General features: G+C 47.7%; 1 protein-coding gene across 2 annotated transcripts in view; it reads right to left on the minus strand.

Moving 5' to 3' along the window:
• ACACB (acetyl-CoA carboxylase beta) overlaps positions 1-24,177 on the minus strand; it is a 98,820-nt gene that overhangs the window by 17,355 nt on the left and 57,288 nt on the right. For both annotated transcript variants that reach the window (XM_058531634.1, XM_058531635.1), the window contains 17 exons: positions 23,618-23,718; positions 22,416-22,504; positions 22,201-22,325; positions 21,354-21,467; positions 21,068-21,181; positions 20,461-20,550; positions 17,408-17,526; positions 13,118-13,255; positions 12,187-12,286; positions 11,991-12,098; positions 9,862-9,918; positions 9,578-9,619; positions 8,350-8,565; positions 6,755-6,907; positions 5,741-5,944; positions 4,753-4,908; positions 17-139 (listed from right to left, as the gene is read on the minus strand). In XM_058531634.1, the coding sequence (XP_058387617.1) occupies positions 17-139; positions 4,753-4,908; positions 5,741-5,944; positions 6,755-6,907; positions 8,350-8,565; positions 9,578-9,619; positions 9,862-9,918; positions 11,991-12,098; positions 12,187-12,286; positions 13,118-13,255; positions 17,408-17,526; positions 20,461-20,550; positions 21,068-21,181; positions 21,354-21,467; positions 22,201-22,325; positions 22,416-22,504; positions 23,618-23,718 (2,049 nt within the window). The remainder of the gene's footprint in view (positions 1-16; positions 140-4,752; positions 4,909-5,740; positions 5,945-6,754; positions 6,908-8,349; positions 8,566-9,577; positions 9,620-9,861; positions 9,919-11,990; positions 12,099-12,186; positions 12,287-13,117; positions 13,256-17,407; positions 17,527-20,460; positions 20,551-21,067; positions 21,182-21,353; positions 21,468-22,200; positions 22,326-22,415; positions 22,505-23,617; positions 23,719-24,177) is intronic.

A 24,177-nucleotide genomic window follows, 5' to 3' on the forward strand; every position in this document is an offset into this window, starting at 1 on the left:
TCTGCTGAGTTCTTACCTCGTTTCCACCAGGAAGTCGGTTCATCTCCACCAGCTGGCCCTGAGGGTCCAGCACTAGCTCAGAGTATGTCAGGATGTCTTTGGGGTACTTGTCTGGGGACCCCCACAGTTTAAAGAGAGCCTGGGGAGAGGGGAGGAAAGAGCAAACCTTGAAGTCATCAGCAGGGCGGCACATTTTCTAGTTCTTTCTTTTTAAATCGTGAACTATTTAAAGCGCACAGAAAAACATGCAGAATAATAAATAAATACCCAAGCACCCATCTCGTAGTGTTGTCAAATCATAATTTTTCCATAGTTGCTTAAGATTTTTTTTAAAGAAATATGAAAAATGCGGGTGAAGCCCCTGGTGTACCCCTCCCCATCCACCTACCCGCAGGTAACCATCATCCTGAATTTCTGTCTACCAGCCCTACGCATGTTTGTAGATTTTTATTTCCTCATGTATGCACACATTTAAAATATGTAGTATTATCCTGCATGACTTAAACTTTACATAAAACAGTATTGCACTGGACATGTCCATCCGCAACTTGGTTTTTCAACTCTCCTATATGTTTGGGAGATTTATCCATATTGATCAATTTAGCTCTGGTTTATTCATTTTCTCTGCTATTTCCATATATCACAATTTATGTGTTCATAACTCTTTTTATGAACATTTGGGTTGTTTCCAGTTCTACAGTATTACCAATAATGCTATAATGAACATTCTTATGGTCCTTTACAAACATGGGTGAGAATTTCACCAGGTATATACCTAAGAGTGGAATTGCCTGGACGTAGAGCATGGGACACTTGAAATTTACTTGATATTATCAAATGTTTGGAAATCCTTTACAGTCCCAGTAAGAATGTGTAAGAACTCCTTTGCTCCATATACTTGCCAATATTTAGTTTTGTCAAATATTTGAATCCATCTTCTTGGTGTGAAATTTTATTGTGGTCCTGATCTGTACTCCACTGATTATTAGTGAGGTTTATTGAACAGGTGAGTTTATTTTTTGCCAATTTCCTGTTTATAACTCCTCCTTATATTTTTTATAGTTTTGCTTGTCTTTTTCTAATTGATTTATTAGTGCTCTGTAGATCATCTAGTTCTAATCCCTTGCTGGTAGTAGGCATCGAAACATATTCTCCCAATCTGGCACTTATCTTTTCTCTTTTGCATAAAGAACTTTTTTTTTTTTTTTTTGTGAGGAGATCAGCCCTGAGCTAACATCCGCCAATCCTCCTCTTTTTTTGCTGAGGAAGACGGCCCTGGGCTAACATCGGTGCCCATCTTCCTCCACTTTATATGGGACGCCGCCACAGCATGGCTTGCCAAGCAGTACTTCGGTGCACGCCCGGGATCCGAACCAGCGAACCCCGGGCCGCCGCAGCGGAGCGCGCGCACCTAACCGCTTGCGCCACCGGGCCGGCCCCTTGCATAAAGAACTTTTAAAATTTAATGTAATCAAATTTGTGGGTCTTTTCCTCTATAATTTATGCTTTTAACTGACTCGTAGTGGCTTTAATCCTCTTGAAATTTATTTTTGTATGCTGGATGAGGTAGAAATCAAAATTTATTTTTTCTGATTAGATAAGCAATTTCCTTATACCTTTTAGCGGGGTTCATTCCCTTGATTCACAATCCCCCCTTGCATTTTGTCGAGGTTCTGTTTATGAGTGGGTCCGAGTCTCAGCTCTATTGTACTCTGTGGGTCTATTTGTCTAGCTCTATTACCATAACACTACAGTGTATTGAGTACATTGCTGCTTTAAAATTAAGGACATCTGCTAAGACGAGCCCTCCTGACTTTGTTCTTTTTCAAAATTGTTTTTGCTGTTCATGGACTTTTGCTTTTCCATATGAATTTTTAAGTTTCACCAAAAAACCCCTGGAATTATACGGAATTTATTAATTTAGGCAGAACTAATATCTTTACAATAGTGAATCTTCCCATCATTCATGAGCGTGACATAGCTCTCCGTTTATTTAGGCTTAAAGTATTTCAATAAAGTTTTAAAATTTTCTCCATAAAGGTCTTGTATGTTTTTTGATTTAGTCCCAGGTAACCTTATAATTGAGCTTAATATTGTAAACGGCATTTTTTTTCCAACCACATTTTACAATTACTGCTGGTCTATGAGAATGCAATTAATTTTTGTATACTGATCTTGTATCTAGCAGTCTTGCTGTATTATCTAATTGGTTCCATGGAGTCTCTTGGATTTCTTATATAGGCATTTCTATCATCTGCAAAAAGCAACATTTTGCTTTTTTCTTTCCAGTCTTTATACCTTTTATTTCTTTTTCTTGTCTTTTTGCACTGGCCAGGAACTCCAATAAAAAATGTTGAACAGAAGTAGTGATAATGGATATTTCTGTCCTGTACTTGTCTTTGAAAAGAATACTTCTGATATTTCCCCAACAGGTGCTATTTTTTGTGTGTGTGTGCGTGTGTGAGGAAGATCAGCCCTGAGCTAACATCCATGCTAATCCTCCTCTTTTTTTTTTTTTTTTGCTCAGGAAGACCGGCTCTGAGCTAACATCTATTGCCAATTCTCCTCCTTTTTTTTTTTTTCCCCAAAGCCCCAGTAGATAGTTGTATGTCATAGTTGCACGTCCTTCTAGTTGCTGTATGTGGGATGTGGACTCAGCATGGCCGGAGAAGTGGTGGGTCGGTACGTGCCCGGGATCCGAACCCGGCTGCCAGTAGCGGAGCGTGCGCACTTAACTGCTAAGCCACGGGGCCGGCCCCCAACAGGTGCTATTAATTTCAGGTTGATATCTTTTGTCAAGATAAACAAATTCCTTTCTATTCCTAATTTACTAGAAGTTTTTATTATAAATAGATGCTGTCTTGTCAAATACTTTCTTTGTACCTATTTAGAAATTTAAGTTTTTTCTTATTCTATTAATCTGGTAAATCATATGAATAGAATTCCTAATATCAAATCATATAAGAAGTCACAAGATAAACCCTACTTGGTCTAAATTCTTTTAAAAAACTGTTTCTGGATTTCATTTGGTAATTTTTTTTAATGATTTTTGTGTCCATGTTCATAAATGAGATAAGTTTCCCTTCTCCTAATGTTCTTATCTGGGATTAATATTAAGGTAGTAATAACCTGATAAAACGACTTAAGAAGCATCCCCTTTTTTCCTGCTCTCTAAACAACTTGTATACAAAGGGAATTATACGTTCCTTGAAGGTTTGACAGAAATTGTTGTAAAATCATCTGGGCCCAATTTTAGTGGACAGACTTTTTAAACTATTAATTCAACGTCTTTAATGCTTATAATCTATTTAGCTTTTCTATTTCTTCTTGAGTCACTCTTGATAGGATATATGTTTCTTGGAAATTTTCCATTTTGTCTAAGTTTTCAAATTTAGTATTCTGTTCCTGTATCTGAAAGAAAGGAGATGGATTTGCTCCAGATTTGTCTGTTTCTTACCCTATGACCCTGAGGTCAGAGGAAAAGAATACAGACTATGGCATTCTTAATCATACAAGTTTCCATTTATTAGGCACCTACTGAATATTTTATATATATTTCTCCTAAGAATCTTACAAGTTAGGCACTATTATTATCCTCATTTTACAGAGGAGGAAACTGGCCCAGAGAGGTAAAGGAACTTGCCCAGGAACACACAGGAAGCAAAGGACAGATCCAGGATTCAAACCCATGCCTGAATGACCCTAGACAGCAGCTTTTCCTCCTATTCTGCATCTCTTACGCCTGAAGTGAACTGATGCTTTCCTGCCTACAGCGGAAGGTCCATGACCTCAGTTTCATGAACATCATCCACAATGCAATGGAGGGGATGAAAAGAGACATCCATGTCACCAATGTCAGTGTGTTCAGTCTACTTTGAAGGCCCTGGTACATAGAAAAATAAAGGCATAGAAAACATATCTGAAGGAAACACACTAAAACGTTATTGCAGTCATCAATGGTGGATAGATTACATACGGGTGAAACTGTATTTGGTTATTCCTATTTTTCTATAATTTCCAATGTATGCTTTAATAATCAGAAAAACATAACAAACATTATTTTTCAAAAGTAGACTAGGGGCTGGCCCCACGGTCTAGTGGTTAAGTTTGGCGCGCTCTGCTTCGGCAGCCCGGGTTCAGTTCCCAGGCGTGGACCTACACCACTTGTTGGTAGCCATGCTGCGGCAGCGACCCATATACGAAACAGAGGAAGAATGGCACAGATGTTAGCTCAGGGAGAATCTTCCTCAAGCAAAATGAGGGAGATTGGCAACGGATGTTAGCTCAGGGTGAATCTTCCTCAGCCAAAAATAAAAAAACAAGGTAGACTAAAAATTCCTCAAAGGCAGTGACTCCATCCTCTTCCTCATGGTCTAGCTACCGTTAGAATGGTGCCTGGCAAGTAGCAGGTACTTAATAAACAAGTATTTAAAAGACCAGAAGGAAACACATCAAAATGTTAAGCAATCTGTCTTTAGGACATGGAACTATGAGTTACTTTTTTCTTCTTTCCACTGTCCTGTATTTTCTGAAGTTTCTATATTATACTACTTTCATTATTAGAATAAAATTAGGTTTATTTTAGAAAAAAATACTATGAAGTCATTGCCAATATTAACTTCCTTTTCTTCGTGAGGACCTTGTTCTCTAGACTGGGGTCTTCAGAAGAGTCAATGAGGACAGAGTGGCGTGGCTCTGGTGGAGTCCCTCAGGGACCCGGGAGGGGGTGCTGCGTCTGACCGCAGGACTTGCCTGCCTGAACATTTCCGGGAAGTCGTACACGTAGGTGGTTCCCAAGGACTGGGCCTGGAACCGCTTGGCCTGAAGCAGATCCTTGGTGACGTAGGGAGTGTTGATCAGCATCCCATGCTGGGGCCCTTGTTTGTTGCCAAAGGAGTGAAACATGATCTGGACCAGAAGGAGAGGCAAACAGAGAGTGAGGGAGGCAAGTCTCAGGGAACCACACTCCTGCCCGATTTACTTCTACCAGTCCTCAATGAAAACACAATGCGGGGAAGCAAAGCACGTCACATCACACAACAAAGTCAGTGCCTGGGAGAGCACATATTCCTCTCTGCCACTGTGGGCCACCAGAACAAGGAGGGACAGCAGGAGATGGGGGAGCAGAGCGCCAGAAATGGAACTATCAGAGTACCACACACACACACACACACACACACGCATATAAAGTGGTGAAATCTGAATAACATCCGCATTTGAGTTCACCGTACTGTACCAGTGTCAATTTCCCATTTTGACAACATCCTACGGTTATGTAAGATGTTATCATTGGGAAGTTGGGTGAAGGGTACATGGGAACTCTTTGCACTACATTTGCAACTTCTTGAGTCTTTATTTCAAAATAAAAAGTTATATATAAAAATGGCAGTGAGTAGAATACTTGATTCACTTCATAAAAGTCTGTTCTAAAATACAGCTGGGGAAAATATCTATTTCCCTAAGTGAACCAACCTGGAAGCTGCACTATAATCAAGCATGGTATCCACATCTTATCCCAAATATGGTCCTACAATGGATTAAACTTTGGAGTCACTCTCCTTCCCAGGGGAATGAACAACTGGCATTCAGAAGCTAACACGTTTATCATAAAGCTCAGAGGAGCTGCCCCAATCCGGCTTGGCAAGGCAAGGCAGCCACCGAATGCCGTTTTCACCGACATCTTGCTCTCCCAAGCAGCCTCTGCTGGGACTCGCACCTCCAGTGCCCCGCCCAGCCTTACGTTTCCAGATCTGGAGTCAGTGACTTCTCTGTAGAGGCTGATATCCAGGTAGTAGCCTGACTCGTTGGTGATGAACAGGCGGATGGGAGCAGCACTGTCGGCGGTGGTCTGGCGGATGTTGATCTTCACCTCAGCCTGTAGCACGCGGAGTTTCCAGAGCCGGCTGCCATAGCGCATGACCATGGAGCGCACCGACTCCTCGATCTGCCCCAAACCACAGCAATACCAACTTCAGAGCCCACTCTGCACTCACGTCTACTATTTCTAGAGCTGATAATAATGGAATAATGAGACACACTGAACGCAAAATGCCTGGACGTAGTATGTATCCAGCAACTAGCTAATAATCGCCAAAGGCACCAGGCTAAGCATTTAAAGCTCATGATCTCATTTCATCCTCGTAATTACTCAGAGAGGCTGGCATTCTCATGCCCCACTGACAGATGAGGAAACTGAGGCTGGTAAGTGACAGAGCTGGTGCTCCTATGTTACACTGTCTTTATCTCCATCATGCATCTCAAGTCTGTGCATTTTCTCTTCGGGGAACTATGTGGACTAGTGGAGTTGGGGCATCGGCATGGGCCCTCTGCACCCCACAGATGCCAGGCTGATTACCAGGACTTCTTCCGTCCCAGAATCACCACCATAAACTCTGGCCGCTCATTAAGAACCAGCCAATGGAGTCCCCCACAGAGCCTGGAACCAGGAAGAGGATGAAATTTTGTTTTGAAGACATTTGGACATCCATGTTGTCCTACAAGTAAAGCATGTCCACGGAGGGTGAACATCAGAACACGGCTAGTCCTAAGGGCAGTGTTAAAACAGGGCTCTAGAATTAAACGACAGAAGGTTTGTTCTCTGCCTGCAGCAACTGAGGTTCAAACACACACATATGCACCCTGGAACTTGGGTCTCGAGCGCCAGGAGACAATACCCCAAGCAGCATGGCGTGAAGAAGCAGAAGTCCCGGAGAAGTTGAACCCAGATCCCGGGGAGAGTCCCCAGAGGCGAGACCTTGAAGGGGTCCATGATGACGGTGGGCACGAAGTTGAGGAAGATGTGGTTGCAGTCGGTGCGCACGCTGGTGTTGAACGCCACCTCCAGCTCGTCCATGGCCTCCAGGAGCAGCCGCTCACCCTCATTCTGTAGGTACTCGAAGGACGCTTCCTGCCAAAGGTGGGAGGGGCAGCCGCTGAGGCAAGGGACGCAGGGCCCGCTCCAGGGTGGCCAGAAACCTGGCCTCAGAGAGACAGCGGGAGCAGAACACATTCCCCTCCTCCAAAAGGAGAGCCAGGGGAGAACAGCGGAGCCCTGCCTGCCAAGGTGCAGGGATGTCAAAGGCTGCCCAGTGTGGGCACCGCGTCTTATCTTCTGTACTCTGATGCTCTGACAACTGAGGCCTTGCGGACCCTGAGGGACAGCCCCTCCCAGGGTGAGCCAATTCCTACAGAGAGTAAACAACTCACCCGGGAGCACGCTTTTCAAATGCAAACCAACCCATCCAGAGCCCACCCCCCAACCACCTCCTGTACAGGGTTCTCACACTCTGGGCCGCTATCCCCCTGCCCCAGTCACCCAGGGCCAGGTACTAGACAACCAGGAACAGCCCCAGTGCTCCAGAACCTGCTGAAATTATTCAAACAGGCCCATCACAAGCCTGCCTACCCTGCCTCACCCATTCTTTCCTGCAGCAACCACCATACAGCCTCTCATCCACGGTTTCCCCCTCTCTCTCTGCCTCCTGACCGACCCTGGTGCTTCCCCATGTGGCCCCCATGGCATGGCGTGCCCCCTCCTGTTGGGGACTGTGGGTAACAAACTATCTTCTCAATGGCATGTGTCTCCTGATCTGTTGGCCTTATCATACCTGAATAATAATAAAACCTATTAAAATATCTAGTTGACTGAAGCAGCAAGAAACTGAGATTAGCTTTCCATCAATGGAGGATTAGTAAAAAAACATTGCACACACATGGTACCTCCATGCAAGGAAATACCATGAAGTAGATCACTTTCATTAACATGGAAAGAGGTCTACAAGTAACTGACCAGTAAAAACCTAGCCTTCAAGTGATTTGTGCACGCTGAGCTCCTATCTGTAACATTACATCCATAACTCTATGTATGGAATTAGGCCTGGAAAGGGTCACAAACCCAGGGCTCACCCCTGGGTGGCAGGATTCTGGGTTTTCTCCTTGATTTTTAAAGGCAGTTTTCAGTATTGTTTGAAATTTTCACACATAATCATGGGTTACTTTTCTAAGTGCAAGAATCAATGAAAAATGATCATGCGCTCCACCAGCAAACACAAGAAATTCCCTTAACAAACCAGTATCTTTCTATGCTCTCAATTCTCTTCTCATGCGAAGAGAGCCACGTGACACAAGAAATGGATCCAGGTGCCACCACCCGGGACATGAAAAGATGCCACTTTGCTGTCCACCTCCCCCCTCCAAACTGGAGTGTCAGAAAGGCAGAGCTGTGTGTGCCCAGGGCACCCTGTGATCCCCAGTGTGCAGCCCAGGACCCGGCACAGAGCAGGAACTCAACGAAGGGAAGGCGTGAGTGACAAGCTCAGAGGGAGAAAGAACCCCCCCACAGCATTCTACCTTTGTAATCAGGTCCGAGTGCCTGATGATGGCGCGGATGAAGAACCTGTGGTCCGTCACCTCGGCACCCTCCTTCACCTTAGCAGCACCCAGGTACAGGTGCATCTTGTGGTTGGCGCAGGGCACGGCGGTCAGATCGAAGTTGCGCATCCGGCTGAGCTCCAGCTGGAAGGCCAGGGCGGGCTCCAGGTGACGGTAAATGCGATCTTCTGCAAACTGGGGGCCAACCGGAGAGAAGACAGACAGACACACGGAGTTTGACACGGGCAGCACACCTGCTTGATCCACGCCCTGCCCTGTAGACCCCCGGCGTTTCTGAGTTCAGCACTCAGGAATGCAGCGTTCACTGTGTCACCTAATTGTGAGCAACCCCAGGGCTCAAGAGATTTGGGATTTTGCAAAGGGCCAGAGGAGAGCCATGGGCACTGCAATCCGATGTGCTGGCATAAGCCTCTCGACTCCCGGCTGAGCCTCGCTCGTCCCCTGCACCTGCCAGCACAACCAGGCTGTTCTCTATCTGTCACAGCACAGAGCACCTCTCCAGAGGCCACTAACTCCTGATTTCTTTGTGGAAACTGACAGCGACTGACGGTGCTGGATACAGAACTGAAGAGAAAATGAAGAACCTCAAGAAAAGATGGGTCTTAACGAGAAAAGTAAGGCTTTGGATAAATTAAAATACAAAGTACTGAATTTGGTGGAGTCTTGAATCCATGCTGGGAACAAGCCCACCTGCTCTACAACAAGGATCAGCAAACTTTTTCCTAAAGGGCCAGAGGACAGATGATCTGTCGCAACTACTTGATTTGGCTCTGGGGCAAGAAAGCCACAGCGAGCAATACGTGATCCAATGGGAACTGCCATGTTCCAATCAAACTGTTTATAAAAACAGGCAGCCAGCCTGCAAGCCACAGTGTGCCAACCATTGTTCCAGTAGAACATAAGAAGAGGTTAGGAGAACCATCTTCCTGAGTACACCAGCAAGTACAAAATTATCCATGGGAGAGAGAAACCTGTAACAAAGGCTGAGAGGGCAGGAAGCTCGAGGTCTGAGCTCTACATGGAAACAGGGGGCTCTCATCGGAAATACAACCCCAGAGGAAGGCCGAGGTCTACACAGAAGTGGCATGTTCTAGAATATGGAGATACCTTAAGGACTGGGGACTTTATTCTCCCTAAATATCAGAGATGCCAGAGAAGAGAACGATACCGTCGCTTTTCGTCATACCTCATCTCTTGCTCTGAAAGTGAAAAACTTGGGAAATTCTTTCTGCAAAAAGAAATCCATAAAAAGACAATTAAATCAAGCAAGACTCATTTAAAAATTTGTCTACTTGCTTTGTGATTTTTAACCACAACCCAGTCTGCTTCTAGAATGAATCATGTGGAAAGCTGTCTCTTCTCTAGCAATTGATCTCTTCCACCCCAGCCTACAGAGGAAACGTCAAATCGATGGTTCTGAGTCTTGAAGGATGGAAAAGACTCACACACACGCACTGAGAATTGACTGACCTGCTGGGCAATCAGGAACGTGATTCTTCGGAGGCCATAATCTACCAGGATGTTTTTCTGCATTAAAAACCAAACACACAACGGAATAGTATTTGGCCACAAAAAGGAATGAAGTACTGATACACCATGCCACATGGAAGAACCTTGAAAACATTATGCTGAGTGAAAAGACGCCAGTCACAAAAGATCTCATATTGAAAGATTCCACTTATAGGAAATATCCAGAATATATGGGCAAATCCATAGAGACAGAAAATAGATTAGTGGCTGCCTAGGGCAGCAGGAGAGGGTGTTGGGTTGGGGGAAAATGGGGAGTGACTGCTAATGGGTACAGGTTTTTTTTTTGCGGGGGGAGGGTATGAGAATGTTCTAAAATATAAGTATCATAGTGATGGTTACACAACTCTGAATATACCAAAAAGTATTGAATTGTACATTTTAAATGGCAGAACAGTGTAGCATGTGAATTAAATTCAATAAAGCTGTTATATAAAAATATATATATACGTATATATATATACGTGTATATATATATATACGTATATATATATTTTTAACATTTCACGAAATCTTTAATTAAATTGGTGGGGAGGGGCACTGTTATATCAAAAAAAAACTTGAGTAAAAAAGTCTGACACAAGAAAGTACACTCTGTATGATTTCATTTATACAAAATCCAAGAACAGATGAAACTTAACTATATCATTAAGTAATTTGTCCACAGGATAAGGGAAATTGTTAGGGGAAATGTATAGTCTTGGGCCATTTCAGAAAGAGGTAAGTAGACATACACAAAAGAATACCTCATGGAAGGCAGGTTGGAAAGAGAACAGGATAAAGTGCAAAATGAAGAGGATTCTAATGTGGGAAGACCAACCTGGTTACTGGGAGCCTGACTTCTGGTCCTCAATTAAAGGTGTGAGTGAATGTGTGCATATGCGTGCGTGAATGTGTATGTATATGCATGTTTATGTGTGTGAGTGTGTACATACGTATCTGCTTAATGTAAAAATTTTAAATACTATAGGAATATATAACATAAAAAATGTCTTTCCTTTCCCCTAGCAGGTGTATGTTTTTCTAGCTCTGCTCTCTTCCCTATGTTTTATACATACACACACACCCATATATGACACATGTCTATATAATACATTTATATGTACAGAGATACATACATGTAACCTTTTCTAGCTCATGGATATCCTCCAGGTCAGTGTTCAAAGAACTGGTTCCTTCCTTTCCACAGACACGTGGTACCCACAGCACAGTCGTCCACACTGCAGGATTCCTCACCGCCCACTCTTTCCACAGGTGATTCCAACATCCCTCCCTCCGCCCTCTCCGGGTAAGAACCCCGAAACATCCTGAGAGTCATCTGATCTGGTTGGAGGGGCAGGCGAGCTCTCCACCAGCTCAGATGTCACCTTGTCTACGCGGTGGGCCGCCACACTAAAATCCAGTGAGGACATCAGCTATGCCAAGAAGAAACAGGCTGGAGGAAATATGCCAAAACTTTCACGGTGGCCGCCTCTGGATGGTGGGGTTTTGTTTTAAAACCTGCTTTTCAGATTTGTCTGCACCTTAAACATTTTCTACAATGAGCATCATCACGCTGCTGATTAATCAGTTACCGGCTAAGTAAACCACTGACAATAATGTCCCTAAGCTTTCACGGCATTTCCACAACGTGGCCTCATTCGCCCAACTTCTGTCCAGGAAGCACCAGGCCAGGTCCTCTGAGGGACGCCAAGTCAGAGGACCTAAGAGGTGTCCTTTGTACCAGGATAATACAGGGAACACAACACATATACAGGTAAACAGATTAAAAAGAACAACTGAAAATTTCCAAGTGTTCTTGAAGTTGAGACCAAGTTAGGAGGGTAAAGAACTAACAGCCAGACAGCATGCCTGGGAGATTTGATAAATGTATGAGCCAAGAGTCTCAGCATCCCATTTTTACCAATGGGAAGACTAAGGATCAGAGAGGGAAAGCAACCTGCCTGAGGTTACACAGCACCTTCCCACTGTTTCTACCACCCACACTCGCCGAGCTGCTCCACATGTTTGCAGCTGCGGTCCTTGAACGTACACAATAGCTGTCGTCCAAACCAGAGGCATGCCCCACGTACCCTGGACTGCACAAACGTCCGGAAAATCGGGACCAGCTCCTCATCCTCGAGATGGTCTGCGCACTGCAGGGCCACGTTCAGGATGTGGATTGGCTCTTCTCTGTGGCTCTGGGAGAGAAAACCAAGGCCCAGTGGTAGAAGGGCCCAGGGCCCCAGCTTGTCCCCTCCTCGGCTTGCTCCCTGCTCAGACGCTTACCTTGCTGTCATCCTCGGAGTACAGGGAAGTGTGCACCTTGCTGAAGAGGGGCGTGTCCTTGGGCACGTTGGCGAAGCAGGAGACGACTTCATCAAAGTTCCTGGGGGTGCGGGACAGAGAGGGAGGGCTGAGGGGCCACTGCCCCAGGCGGTCCTAGGCCAGACCCAGGCCCTGCCTCTTCCCGACCACCAGTCTGTGAGCTCCTGCAGCTCTGTGCAGAGCTCACCTGGTTCCCGACTAGGTCCAAGGCACTCAAGGGGACTTTCCCGAAAGGGAAGCATGAACCTATGTGATGTGAGATCGTGAACAAAAGAAAAAATGTCCAACCCAACACTTCGGGGCACCAGCTTGGCTCCCCCTTTCACAGGCTGGGAGACCTCACAACCTCACCTCACCTCATGAGTCAACTGAGGATAATAAAAGCAATCACTACACCTCCTAAGGCTGCGGCGAAGATACGAGATAATCCACGCACCGTGTGTGATACACAGGACCAGGGTGAAAAAAGGGCAATGATAACAATAGTTCCGATAGCTGACATTCATTGAGCATGTTATTTACATGTTAATTATGCTTTAAATACAATATTTAATATGTACTATCTCATTTATTTTCCTGGTGACCTGTGAAGTAGGTCCTTCTCTTACACTTACTGTAAAACTAAGATGAGAAAACTAAGGCACAGAGAAGTTAAATAATTTGTTCCAAATCTCACAGTTAGGAAGCACAGAGCCAGAATTCAAAGGCAGGCGGGCTGACACAAAAGCCCACACTCTTGGCTACGATGATATTATCATCCTGTCATTATTGACTCTCTGCGCCACCTGTCTGGGCCGCCCCTGCCCTGCGTGTCAAATGAACGGGCAGGGTTCAGGGGAAGGCTGCTCGCCGCTCTGCTCGGGGTGTTTGGGAACGGGGCCATGCCGGGTACCTGGTGAAATCCTCGAATCTCCTGAAGGCGACCATGGCCCCCATCCGCTGGCACAGCGGGGAGAAGCCACTGTCCATGAAGAGCTCGGTGCTGTGCCTCAGCAGGTCAGGGTTGGTGACACTGATGGGCACGGCCATCCTGCTGGGGCACAGGAAGTGGGGAATGAGGAAGCTGCTTGCAGGTCGGGTCCCAGGCGCTGTTCTTGCCCTGGAAGCTTCAGTGAGCCAGATCAGCATTAGAGTCCTCTCAAAGGGGGCCTTAAAATTGGGGGTGGGGGCACTGAGGTCAGGGCCAGGGGCTGAGGAGTCTCGTCTGATTCCTCAGGACCTGGTGTAGACTAGGGCTCAACGAGTGAGCAAATGAATGAATGAACGTTCCCAACACGGTCCCCAAGGGGTGATATTGTGATTTATAAAACAAAATACATATTTGGTCTTTGTCTCTGCTCCTGGCACAGAGCTCCTGAAACCCTTGGAATTTCCTAAGCGATGAGAGTGATAAAGGTGTCTTCTGTTGCATTAATGAGGTGACTTTTGGGAAGCACCTAAGGAGGGGGGCTGGTTGCCAAGGGAACCAACCTTGATTAGAGGGTTGGAATTTTCAGTCTCACCCCCTGATTTCTGGGGAGAAGCGAGGGGCTAGAGGTAGAATCAATCACCAACAGCCAATGATTTAATCAATCGTGCCTATGTAATGAAGCCTCCATAAACACCCAAAAGGGGGGGGGGTTCAGGAAGCTTCCGGGTTGGTGAACCAGAACGCATCCATGTGCTGGGCCCCATACTCCACAGGGACAGAAGGTCTGGTGTTCGGAACCTCACCCCATGCATCTCTGCCACCTGGCTATTTTTTGGTTATATCCTTTTATGATAAACTGATAACCTAGTAAATAAAATCTTTCTCTGAGTTCTGTGAGCCGCTCTAGCAAATTAACGGAACCCAAGGAGGGAGTCGTGGGAACCTCTGATTTATAGCCCATGGGTCAGAAGTACAGGTGACAACCTGGACTTGCAATTGGCATCTGAAGTGGGGTGGGTGGGGCAGTCTTGTAGGACTGAGCCCTTAACCTGAGAGATCTGACGCTATCTCCAGGAAGACAGTGTCAGAATTGAGTTAAATCGTAGGACATCCAGCTGAAAAACCCACACTTTGGAACTGGTGTCAGAATCCTACAAGGTAAACCCAAAGTAGTGAACTCAGCCACAGAGAATGAATACTCTCAGCGCCAATTCTGCCCAGAAAGCCCCAGGCCTGGGCAGCTGGTGAGGGGCAGGCTTGGTTCTGAGACCCTCCAGGCCTCTGCTCCTCCAACAAACCTCCCTCCAACAAACCTGCTCTCGCGACAGGGTCAGAAACCAAAACTTCCCCCCAGGACAGCAGCCCATTAGAGTTTAATCGGCCATTGACCCCTAGACTGGCTGCTCACCGGGAGAAAATCCAAGCAGGTCCCCTGGGGCGGTGAGAGCCAGGGAAGGAGGGGTTGTTCACCAGATGGGGGGCAGGGAAGAGTCAACAGAGCAGGCCCCAGGCTGCGCTCCCGAAGAGGAGACCCGCTTGCAAGGCTGGCCCTTGGCTGGTGCCCGGGACATGGATCTGGGAGGGCTCCCACCCCTCCCTAAATGATAAGGGAGGCTCACTGTGCCCAAATCGTTTGTACTGTGGGGTTTATGCTAGGCACCTGCTTTCATTCCGGAGTCTGGGTATTGGTAAGTGATTGGCAGTGGGTGCCGTGACCAGCTCCCAACGAAAACCCTGGGCGCTGAGTCTCTAACAGCCGCTGGACATTTCACGCAGTTGTCACACCTCATTGCTGGGGGAATGAAGCACATCCCATGTGCCTCCACCGGAAGAGGACCCCCAGAAGCCTGCGTCCGGTTCCTCGGGACTTCCTGCACGTGCCTTTTCCCTCTGCTGACTGGGCTCGTGTCCCTTCGCTGTTGTGAGTCACAGTTGGGAGCACGACTATATACTGAGTCCTGGAAATCTTCCTAGTGAATCGTCGAATCTGGGGGTGCTCTTTGGGACCCCCAACCTGGGGTGGTGGGGCCTGTGTGCACCTTCCTGTTAGGGACCCCAGAAATCATCATCCGGGCCCCCTGCTCCCCGACAGCTAAATGCAGAGGTAACAAACTGGCATGCCAGCATGGCCTGAATTCAGCCACAGGCTGACTCGGGTCCAGACTAAAAATGGGTCCAGCATTTTTAATATATTCCTATACATTAATTACCTGCCCACACTGAAGAATTGAGGGATTTGGTCTTTTGAAAAAGTCTAAATGTCTACAAAATGTCCTGCTTCTCTTGTAAAAAACACAGAAAGATCTGGCCTCGCTGGGCTGCTTTCCTGAAGGGCACCAGCGAGCCGGCTAGAAGAGCAGCCTCGCAGGCAGAGCCCAGCTCTCCAGCTCCCAGCTCCTGGCCGTGCTCACAGCCCCCATGGGCCTGCATCTAGCTCCAAGCCACAGCCCTGCGAGGCCCTGCTGGCCTCCTATCTGACCTTCCCCTTGGTCCCCTGACCCAATTCACAGCCCCCAGCTCTAGGGACACAGGCGTGGAGGGCCCAGCCAGGCCCTGCGGGGAGGTGAGACTTCACTCCTCCTGGTCCTTCTCAGAGGCCTTGAAGAGCAGGGTTGCGGGACCAACTGCAGGCGGGGGTCTCTTCTGAGGCCACGGGCCCGGGGAGGCTTCTGGCATTCCCAGCCAATAGCAACAGCGAGGACCTGAGATGGTCCGGGATCCCTCTAGGGTCCTCAGTGTCTCCCTGGGTGAAAACACGACCCTGCGCCCATATCAAGGGTCACAGCCAATAACCCGGAGACATGTGTCCGTCCCTCCTAAGAAACAGGGCGTGACTGACCCACAGGCTTCAGGAGGCCACCTTCCTTTCCTAACTGGGTTGAACTGCTGAGACAATGAAATCAAAAAAGGAAAAGAATTTCTCCTCCTCAGGAGCAGACAGTTTCAAAGTTCTTACGCCACACCTCCCACAGTCCCCAAAATAGTGCCAGGCCACAAGCCACCAGTCCCCTTTTGTCTGAATCAAACAAAACATCACAATCCTGTTTTTTGGGAATAAGAAGTTGTAAAAATAAATGGAGGTGCCTCATGGGGAAGCACTTTTTTTCTTCATCCATAACAGAGCAACACCTTTCTTCCTAAAACCAACGGAAAGAGAAACATATTTTTTAAAATCCCAAGAGACCAGAAAATCCCGTTTCAAGAAAGCAGGAACCCTGTTGCCCGTATAGATATAAGATCTGATCAGCTCAGCAACCAAGTCACGAGACCATTCTAGGCACAAGCAAGGCCTCCGGGAGCCCCCAAGAGAACCGGAAACAGAGGGACAGGCAGAGTAAAGAGAACCTCAAACCCCAGGGAGACAGCATCGCTTGAGTAAAAGGTGTCACACTCTGTCTGACCAGAATGGCACTTCGGGTTCTGATATAAGATAGACTGAACAAGAGATGTGAGGGAGCCACACAGACACACCAGGATGTCCCCAACTGAGGACATCACGGGATCCAAACGGGCCAACAAGCATGCTCGCTCCAGAGAGCCCTCAAATGCTGTGGGAAGAAGTCTGAGGTGAGGGCACCATCTGGGCTCAAATTCCTGAGTGATTGAGCAGCTCGGCCAGAGCTCCTCGTCTGTAAAACGGACATGAGAACACATTTTCAGCGGACAGATGGTGAGGGCAGAATGAAATAGAGTGTGGAGGCACTTAGCATAGTGCCCGACCAACGGCATGCCGTCAGACTAATAACAGAATCAGTCACAATCATCACAGGGACCCCTAAGATTCACCAACAACTTCCTGCATGCCAGGCACTGCTCTAAATACTGTAAGTGCCTTACCTCATTTACTCTTCACAATGGCCTAAGACAGCGCTGTCCAATAGAACTTTCAGCAGTGCCGGAATGTTCTAGAACTGCAATGTCCCACATGGAAGCCACGAGCCACACGTGGCTACTGAGCACTTTAAATGCAGCTGGTATGACTGAGGAACTGAATTTTTAATTTAATTGTCATTCGTTTTAATTTAAATAGCCCACATGTAGGTAGTGGCTACCATACTGGACTGTGCAGGTATATGAAGCAGGCATTCAGTTATCTCCATTTTACAGATGAGAGAACAGAGATGTGGGGAGACCCGGCAGTGGGGAAATGGTGCCCCCGACGTCTCCCCAGCTGTATTCCCACACATCCTTGCTGGATCCCTCCAGAGAGAGGATGCAGTGGTCACAGAGACAAGAAATCCAACCCACCCCTGGGTGTGTACCACTCCATACCGGTTTGGGTGGGAGGAGGGCAGCATGAACTGGAATTCCACCACACAGGTGCCGTCTGGGAGCTGCCGGTGCTGCAGGCTGTTTAACTCATAGGCGATGTAGGCCCTCCGCACATAAACCTAATAAAACAGAGGCACAGCAGACACTCTCAGAGGGCGCCACAGAGTGCCCTCAAAACCGAGACAACTCAGGCTCGAGAAAGCATCTCTAAACTACCTCTAAGCAGTAGTTAAGAGCAAAGTTGCTCACATTTCATGTTACTTTCTCTGCAAAGAACGAGATCGCAAATATTTTAGGCTTGGCGAGATATATCATCTCTATCACAGCTGCTCAATTCTGCTGTTGTAGTGAGGAAGCAGCCACAGATAATATGTAAATGATTGGGCACGACTGTGTTCCAATAAAACTTTATTTGCAAAAACAGGCAGGGGGCCAGACATGCCCACAGGCTGTTTGCCAACTCCTGCTCTAGAGTAGCGCAGTCCAATAGAAATGAAACACAAGTCACGCGTATGATTTTAAATTAATTTTAAGTTTTCTAGTAGCCACTTAAAAAAAGGCAACGGGCAAAAATAATTGTAACAACATATTTCATTTCATCCCCAATACCTAAAATATTATCATTTCAACATGTAATCAATAAAAACCTTATTGAGACATTTTAAGTTCTTCCTCCAAACTAAGTCTTTGGAATTGGGTGTGTATTTTACATTTAGAGCACAGCTCAGTTCAGACTAGCCGCGTTTTAAGTGCTCACTAGCCAAATGTGGCCAGTGGTTGCCACACTGGACAGCAAGGTTCTAGAGCTTAAGCACTGGGAGTTTTTTTAACTGAATAGGGAATATGAGGACTGTGTAGCAAGAGTCAACACAGCAGGCCTAATTGCTATCCTTGGAAAGGCCTACTTACGAGGTTGGCCCTTGCCTAGCATCCGGGAACTCGGATTTGGGAGGGTTCCCACCATTCCCTGATAAGAATGGTTCACGGTGCCTGAGCTGTGCAAAGGATAAGATTTATGTTGAACATGTGCTTTCTTTCTGGGAGTTTAGAATTTGGGGATCGGTAGGCAGAGGGTGCCTGTGTGATCAGCACCCAATAAAAATCCTGAATGCTGAGTCCCTAAGGAGCTTTTCTGGTAGACAACATTTTGCGTGTGCTGTCACAACTCATTGCTCAAGGAATTAACAGTGCCACTGGAAGCTCGTGCCTGGTTCCTCTGGCCACGTGCCTTTTCCCTCTGCTGGCTGGGCTTTAAGTCCTTTCGCCGTAATAAATCACAACCGTGAGCACAACTATATGCTGAGCCCTGGGAGTCTTCCCAGCGAATCATCGATCCTGGGGGTGGTCTTGGGGGCTCCAGACACATTTAGAGCAGGGACAAAACTCTACCCATCTCAAGAAGCCAAGTAACATGTCATGTTTATGAGGCTCATCTTGAGTCATGAAGAAAAGGTTGGACTATGTTCAAAAAATCTGCCTAACAAACTGACGGAATGTGTAAAGCAGCCTAAAAAAATCTTTACTAGAAATAAATGAGATTTAGCACTTTGCAAAGTGAGGAAGGTGGGCTGCTGCTTTCCACCTGAGATAACACCCCCCCCCCCAACCAGGGCAGGTGTTTGGACGACGGGGGCAACAGTGACCAATGTTCATTTCAGGTGCTTACTCATTTACCTTCAAATCATCCTGTGAGGTGGGTTTTATTCCTCCTACTAAAGCATGAGAATGTAAAAGCCCAGAGAAGGAAAGCAGCTTGCCAGAGGTCACACAGCTTTGTGTATGTTGCTCCCGCTGACTGGAATCTCTGTGCTTCTCCCTCCCACCAATTCCTAGTTGCTCTTCACATACTTTCATATCACCTTCTCATCACAGCCTGAGCTGAACCTCCTGGTAAGGTTAAATCCTGCTGTCCAGGTCACACCATGGCCTGTATTTTCCCGTGGCAACCCAATCGCACGTGTCATTAAAGAAATACTGAGTGTGCGTCTCGCCCCAACCAGAAGCTCCACCCGGACAGACACGATGGTTGTTCTCTGCTGTATCCTAGCTCCTGGCACACAGAAGGTCTCAATAATGAGTGTTGAAAATTGGAGAGAGAGAAAAAATGTAATTACTAAAGAGCTGTACTGGGTCTCACTGCTGGAAACAAAGAGCCGAACCTGAGAAGGATTCTTCGAGCTGAAACCAGGGAGGGGGTAAAACTGCAGGCCCAGGAGACGGTTCTATGCTCTCAAGCCCCAAATGGTCTCCATGGAGACCCAGTCAACCTTCTGGCCTCAGGAGGGGGGCCCCACAGGGTCTCAAAGGGCAGAAGAGGGAGTGGGGGCCACAGGGGACCGAGACTCCAAGGTTAGAGGGAGAAGAAAGGAGGAACCACCATCAGGGGAAGAGAGCCAAGCTGAAAACACAGGACGTCACCCTCCATTTCCTAGAGAGGATTCTGAAAGAGCAGATTTAACACTGTGATGCCCTGAAACTAACAAGACACCTCTCAGCCCCTGAATTCAGGAAGACCGGAGCAGGGGCAAGACGACCTGGCTCTAATCTGGGGTTTGCTGCTGGTCATGCCCTCCTCTGCCCCGCCACACTGGGAGGTCACTTTGACTCGCATGTAGGCTCCTTCCAGCTCTTGTAGTTCCGAGTGGAAAAGTCTTTCAAAGGTGTCTAAAGCAAGGGAGTTGGAAAGTTTGGACGAGGTGCCTTAGCCTCGGCTCTTGGGGGTTAGTATTCAACTCTGCCCTGCCTGGCTGAGGCTGGAATGGCACACGAGATAGCAGGGGTGACCAGCAGGACTGCACTAAGGCAGACCTAGTGTGAATCCTGGTTCTGCCACCTCCTAGCTGTGTGACCTTGAGCAAGTCACTTCACCTCTCTGAGCCTCAGTTCCCTTCACTGTAAGAAGCATATAGTAATGGTACCTACCTGTGGAAAGAATGATAAGATCATGTTTGCAAGGCGCGTGGCCCGGGTCAGGTGTGTGGCGGTCGGGCAGTGGATGCCAGAACTGGCATGCACAGTACTGGTGCTGTTGTGTGGGCCTCTCTCCTACTTACCTCCAAAGACGCCATGCAAACGATTTTGTTGGCATGATAGAAGAAAGTGGGCAGGACGTCAAATATGGTTGTTTCCGAAAATATTAATTTCTACAGGAAATGGAAAGGGAAAAAAAGGAAAAGTAAATGTTAAGTTTAAATAACAGTCAATGAGTGTAGGGTGAGGGTTGGAGCAGGGGGGAGAAGCTGGCGGTGGTGTTATCATGAAACACTGCCAGTGCCCAGGCCCAGAAGACCTCAGAGTGGAGGCAGCTCTGAGATGCCTGCACCTGGGGCTCCCAGTTTCAGACACAGACGGGGCACTGGAAGCTTGTACATGAGCCAGAGTTGGGGGGCAGGGGAGCCCTGGGAAGATGAAGCCATGACTCAGCCATGCGAGTGCGTGCAGCTTCCAAATATGCTCCATCACCTGAATTTTTAAATTGCACCTCCTCAGCGAGTCTGGCTGCCTGAGGCTCTGTCCATCCTGCAGGACTGAGCCCTGGCCACACTGGACTAACCCACTGCTATCTGCGACTGTGCCAGCATGGGAAGCCTGCTTCCCCGAGGCCCCACTTGGGCCACAGTGTGTGCTCTGTGGAAGGTGGACAAAAGCAGACAGCCTCACCTTGAGGTTTTCTGGGCAGAACTGGTGGCCGTACATGTCGATGGCAGACAGGAAAATGGACTCCACCTGGTTGTGCCTGAGCTCGTAGGAGGGAAGGTGGGAGGCAATCAGGACCTGCAGGGGGAGGGGACGGAGGGGCTGGGGTGAGCCAGTCCCGCAGGGGAGAAGCCAGGGGCCGGGCCCTGCGGGTCAGACGTGGGGCTGTGCACAGCGCGGGCTGAACATGGTGGGAGGATGGCACCTCACAACCCCCACACACCATGGGGACTATGCCCCTTGACCCTACCTGTCTGGCTCTGAGGGCCACTTTGCAGTGCTCGCTTTTGCTCAGCTGGGTGAGCTCATTGAGGATGGAGGTCAGCTCCTCCGACAGGGAAGGGTCTGGGCCACAGAGCTCGTCCTTTGGGGGACAGAATCAGAATCCAGTGGCCTTTCTCCATCAGAGGGAAACACGCCAGCGCTCACCCTCGTCCGGGGGTTCGGCTGCCCCAACAAACGAGACAGCTGCTCCATTCTCTGAACATACCCGGCACAGCCTGATATACACACCCTTAACTACTTTCCACTGTGTACCCCCATTCATTCATTCATTCATTCATTCAACCACCTATTCATCTACCCGAAAGCACACCCGTAACACCCCGTAGGAAGAAAAACACGTCTATTTCTCTGCATCACTATTCACAGCCAGTGATTAACGGGTACTCACTATGTGCCAGGCAAGCAGTGAGACCTGCTACATCCATTTCACCAAATTCTCCCACCCTCTGAGGAGTTACTCTCACGATCCCCATTTTACAGATAAGGAAACTGAGACTCAGAGAGGCAAGATGCCTTGCCCGAAGCATGGCAAGAGTGCCTGACACATAGTAGGTGCTTTGTGAGTGCTGGTCATAATCTCCCCCAGGGGCTGACAAATCCCACCCACTGCCTGGTTTTGTAAACAAAGTTTTATCAGGACACAGCCACACCCATCTGCTTCCATTGTACAATGGTAGGGCGGTTGAGAGGTCGGGACAGAGACCACAGGACTGGCAACATCTAAAATATTGACTCTCTGGCCCTTTCCAAAAAAAGTCTGCAGACCCCAGAGCTCCTGCCGCTCTGGGTACAGGGCACGCTTTCCTGCTTACGATCAACATGATCACCAGCTGGTTCTTCTTGGCCACCTGCGCGTGGGAGAAGATGCAGTCCAGCACCTGGGCCATGTCTGGCTTCAGCTGCTCCCGGAGGTTTATCACACACTTGTCGTAGTGGGCTGCAGGGAGACAAAAGGCCGCACACGGGTAAGGCTTGGGGGCCCCTCCCACCCTGTGGGCTTGTCACCAGTGCCAGCGGCGACTCTTGCCTTGTTGGAAATGGTGCTCGACGTGTAAGTATCTTCGCAGGAGATCCAACACCACCGCCTTCATATAGCCACGGGTCCCGCTGCGGTATCTGGAGAGGAAGGGGAGGCTGTCTTAATGATCGACTTCACTTCCCTGTGCACCTGAATATCTACAGCCAGGGCTTTCCTGATTTCAAAAAGGAAAATGGTCATAAAGTATCTGGAGGCTACACTGCCTAATCCGTAGGCCTGGGAGGGACCTGAGTGGGTTCATTTGTGCTAACTCTGCACACCAAATTGAGCAGTGACTTGCCCAAGGTCATACATCAAACCAGAGGCCAAGCCTGAGCCTTTGGGTGGCATCTGCCTGTCTCCAGAGAGAAGGAAAAACACTTACAGCATTGGGATGCTGAAAGGGGTCAGCCTTGCATGCATGGTTACAAACAAAAATTTTCAACTAACCATCTAATATATAAAGACAGTTTGGAAAAAAACCAAAAAACTTTCTCTCCCTGGGGAATCCACACTAAAATCTTCCTCAGCTACAATCCTGTATTGTTAGCATGAGTCCCCAAGAGCCCGGGACCTCCCCGAAAAGAAGGGCCGTCTCCTACTGTGCTACATCCTCTGCACCTCTGATAGTTTCTGGCACACGGTAAACATGCACAGAATTATTCATTCGAGTCTGAGAGTGCTTCCATTTGTCTTTATAAGCAAAGCTTTTTTGCTATGCAGTTTTCACACAAAATGGCGGTTCTTTTTATCATCAGAACAGTTCTTCCTGCTCAATAGCTATTTAAGATAAAATATAAATGCTTCATCAACTCTCCTTGGCAATGGTCCCCAAAAACCGCAATGAGAATTTGTACAGCCCTTTGTGGCATATCAAGCTATTTCATCTCATTGCGTCATAATCAAAGCTAACATAAGTACTTGCTAATTTTACAAAAATTAATCTACGCATAACTCGGAATGACTGACTTACCGTGTGTGAGGTGTTTTTATTTCCATTTTACAAACTGGGAAACAGATTCACAGAAATGCCTTGCCCTGGGTTCTGCTATTAGGAATGGCTGTGCCAGGACCATAATCAGGGTCTTCAGACCCCATGCGGTGGCCCCAGTGGGAGGCTGCACTTAGGAGAGCCCCAGAGCACCACCCCAGTGCAACACCTGGGACATTTCAGTGTGACAACTGCACCCCACGGAGGGCCCGGGATTCACCTCTGGATCAGCTGCACGATGCTCTGGGTGTTCATGAAAAAGACCTCCCGGTCGGCCTTCCGCTGCAGGGTGGCCGCATGGCAGTCCAGGATGGTGGCTATCTGGACGGGAAAACAGGACAGGTCTGGCCACTCACAACCACATGATCCGGTCGCCACACAGAAGTCACCGGAAGGACCCACCATGGGCTCCCAAAGATATCTCATCTGAGGCTCATTCAAAAACTGAAAGTTCTGACCCCAAAGCCCTCTGGCCACCCAGACACGGCTCTGCTGTTCCCACTCAACATGCTGCTTGGGGAATTCCAGAGCTCAGAATGACAACAATCCCATAAAGACGTACACACATTCCCATTACTCCTCTCCACGAACACGACTGGTCTGGGGAAAGAGGAGAAGGGGATTCCCAAACCCAGGGACAATGAGGGTGCAGGGTGGGGATGGGTTCTACTTTTATAATTAGACTTAATGTTATGGGCATATTGTTTCTGGCAACAAAAATACTTTTTTAAAAAACCTGCATCCATGACAAATTCCTAAAAGGTCCAAACGTGTATTTGT

The sequence above is a fragment of the Diceros bicornis genome, chromosome 35, assembly GCF_020826845.1.
Source record: "Diceros bicornis minor isolate mBicDic1 chromosome 35, mDicBic1.mat.cur, whole genome shotgun sequence".
Taxonomy (NCBI): domain Eukaryota; kingdom Metazoa; phylum Chordata; class Mammalia; order Perissodactyla; family Rhinocerotidae; genus Diceros; species Diceros bicornis.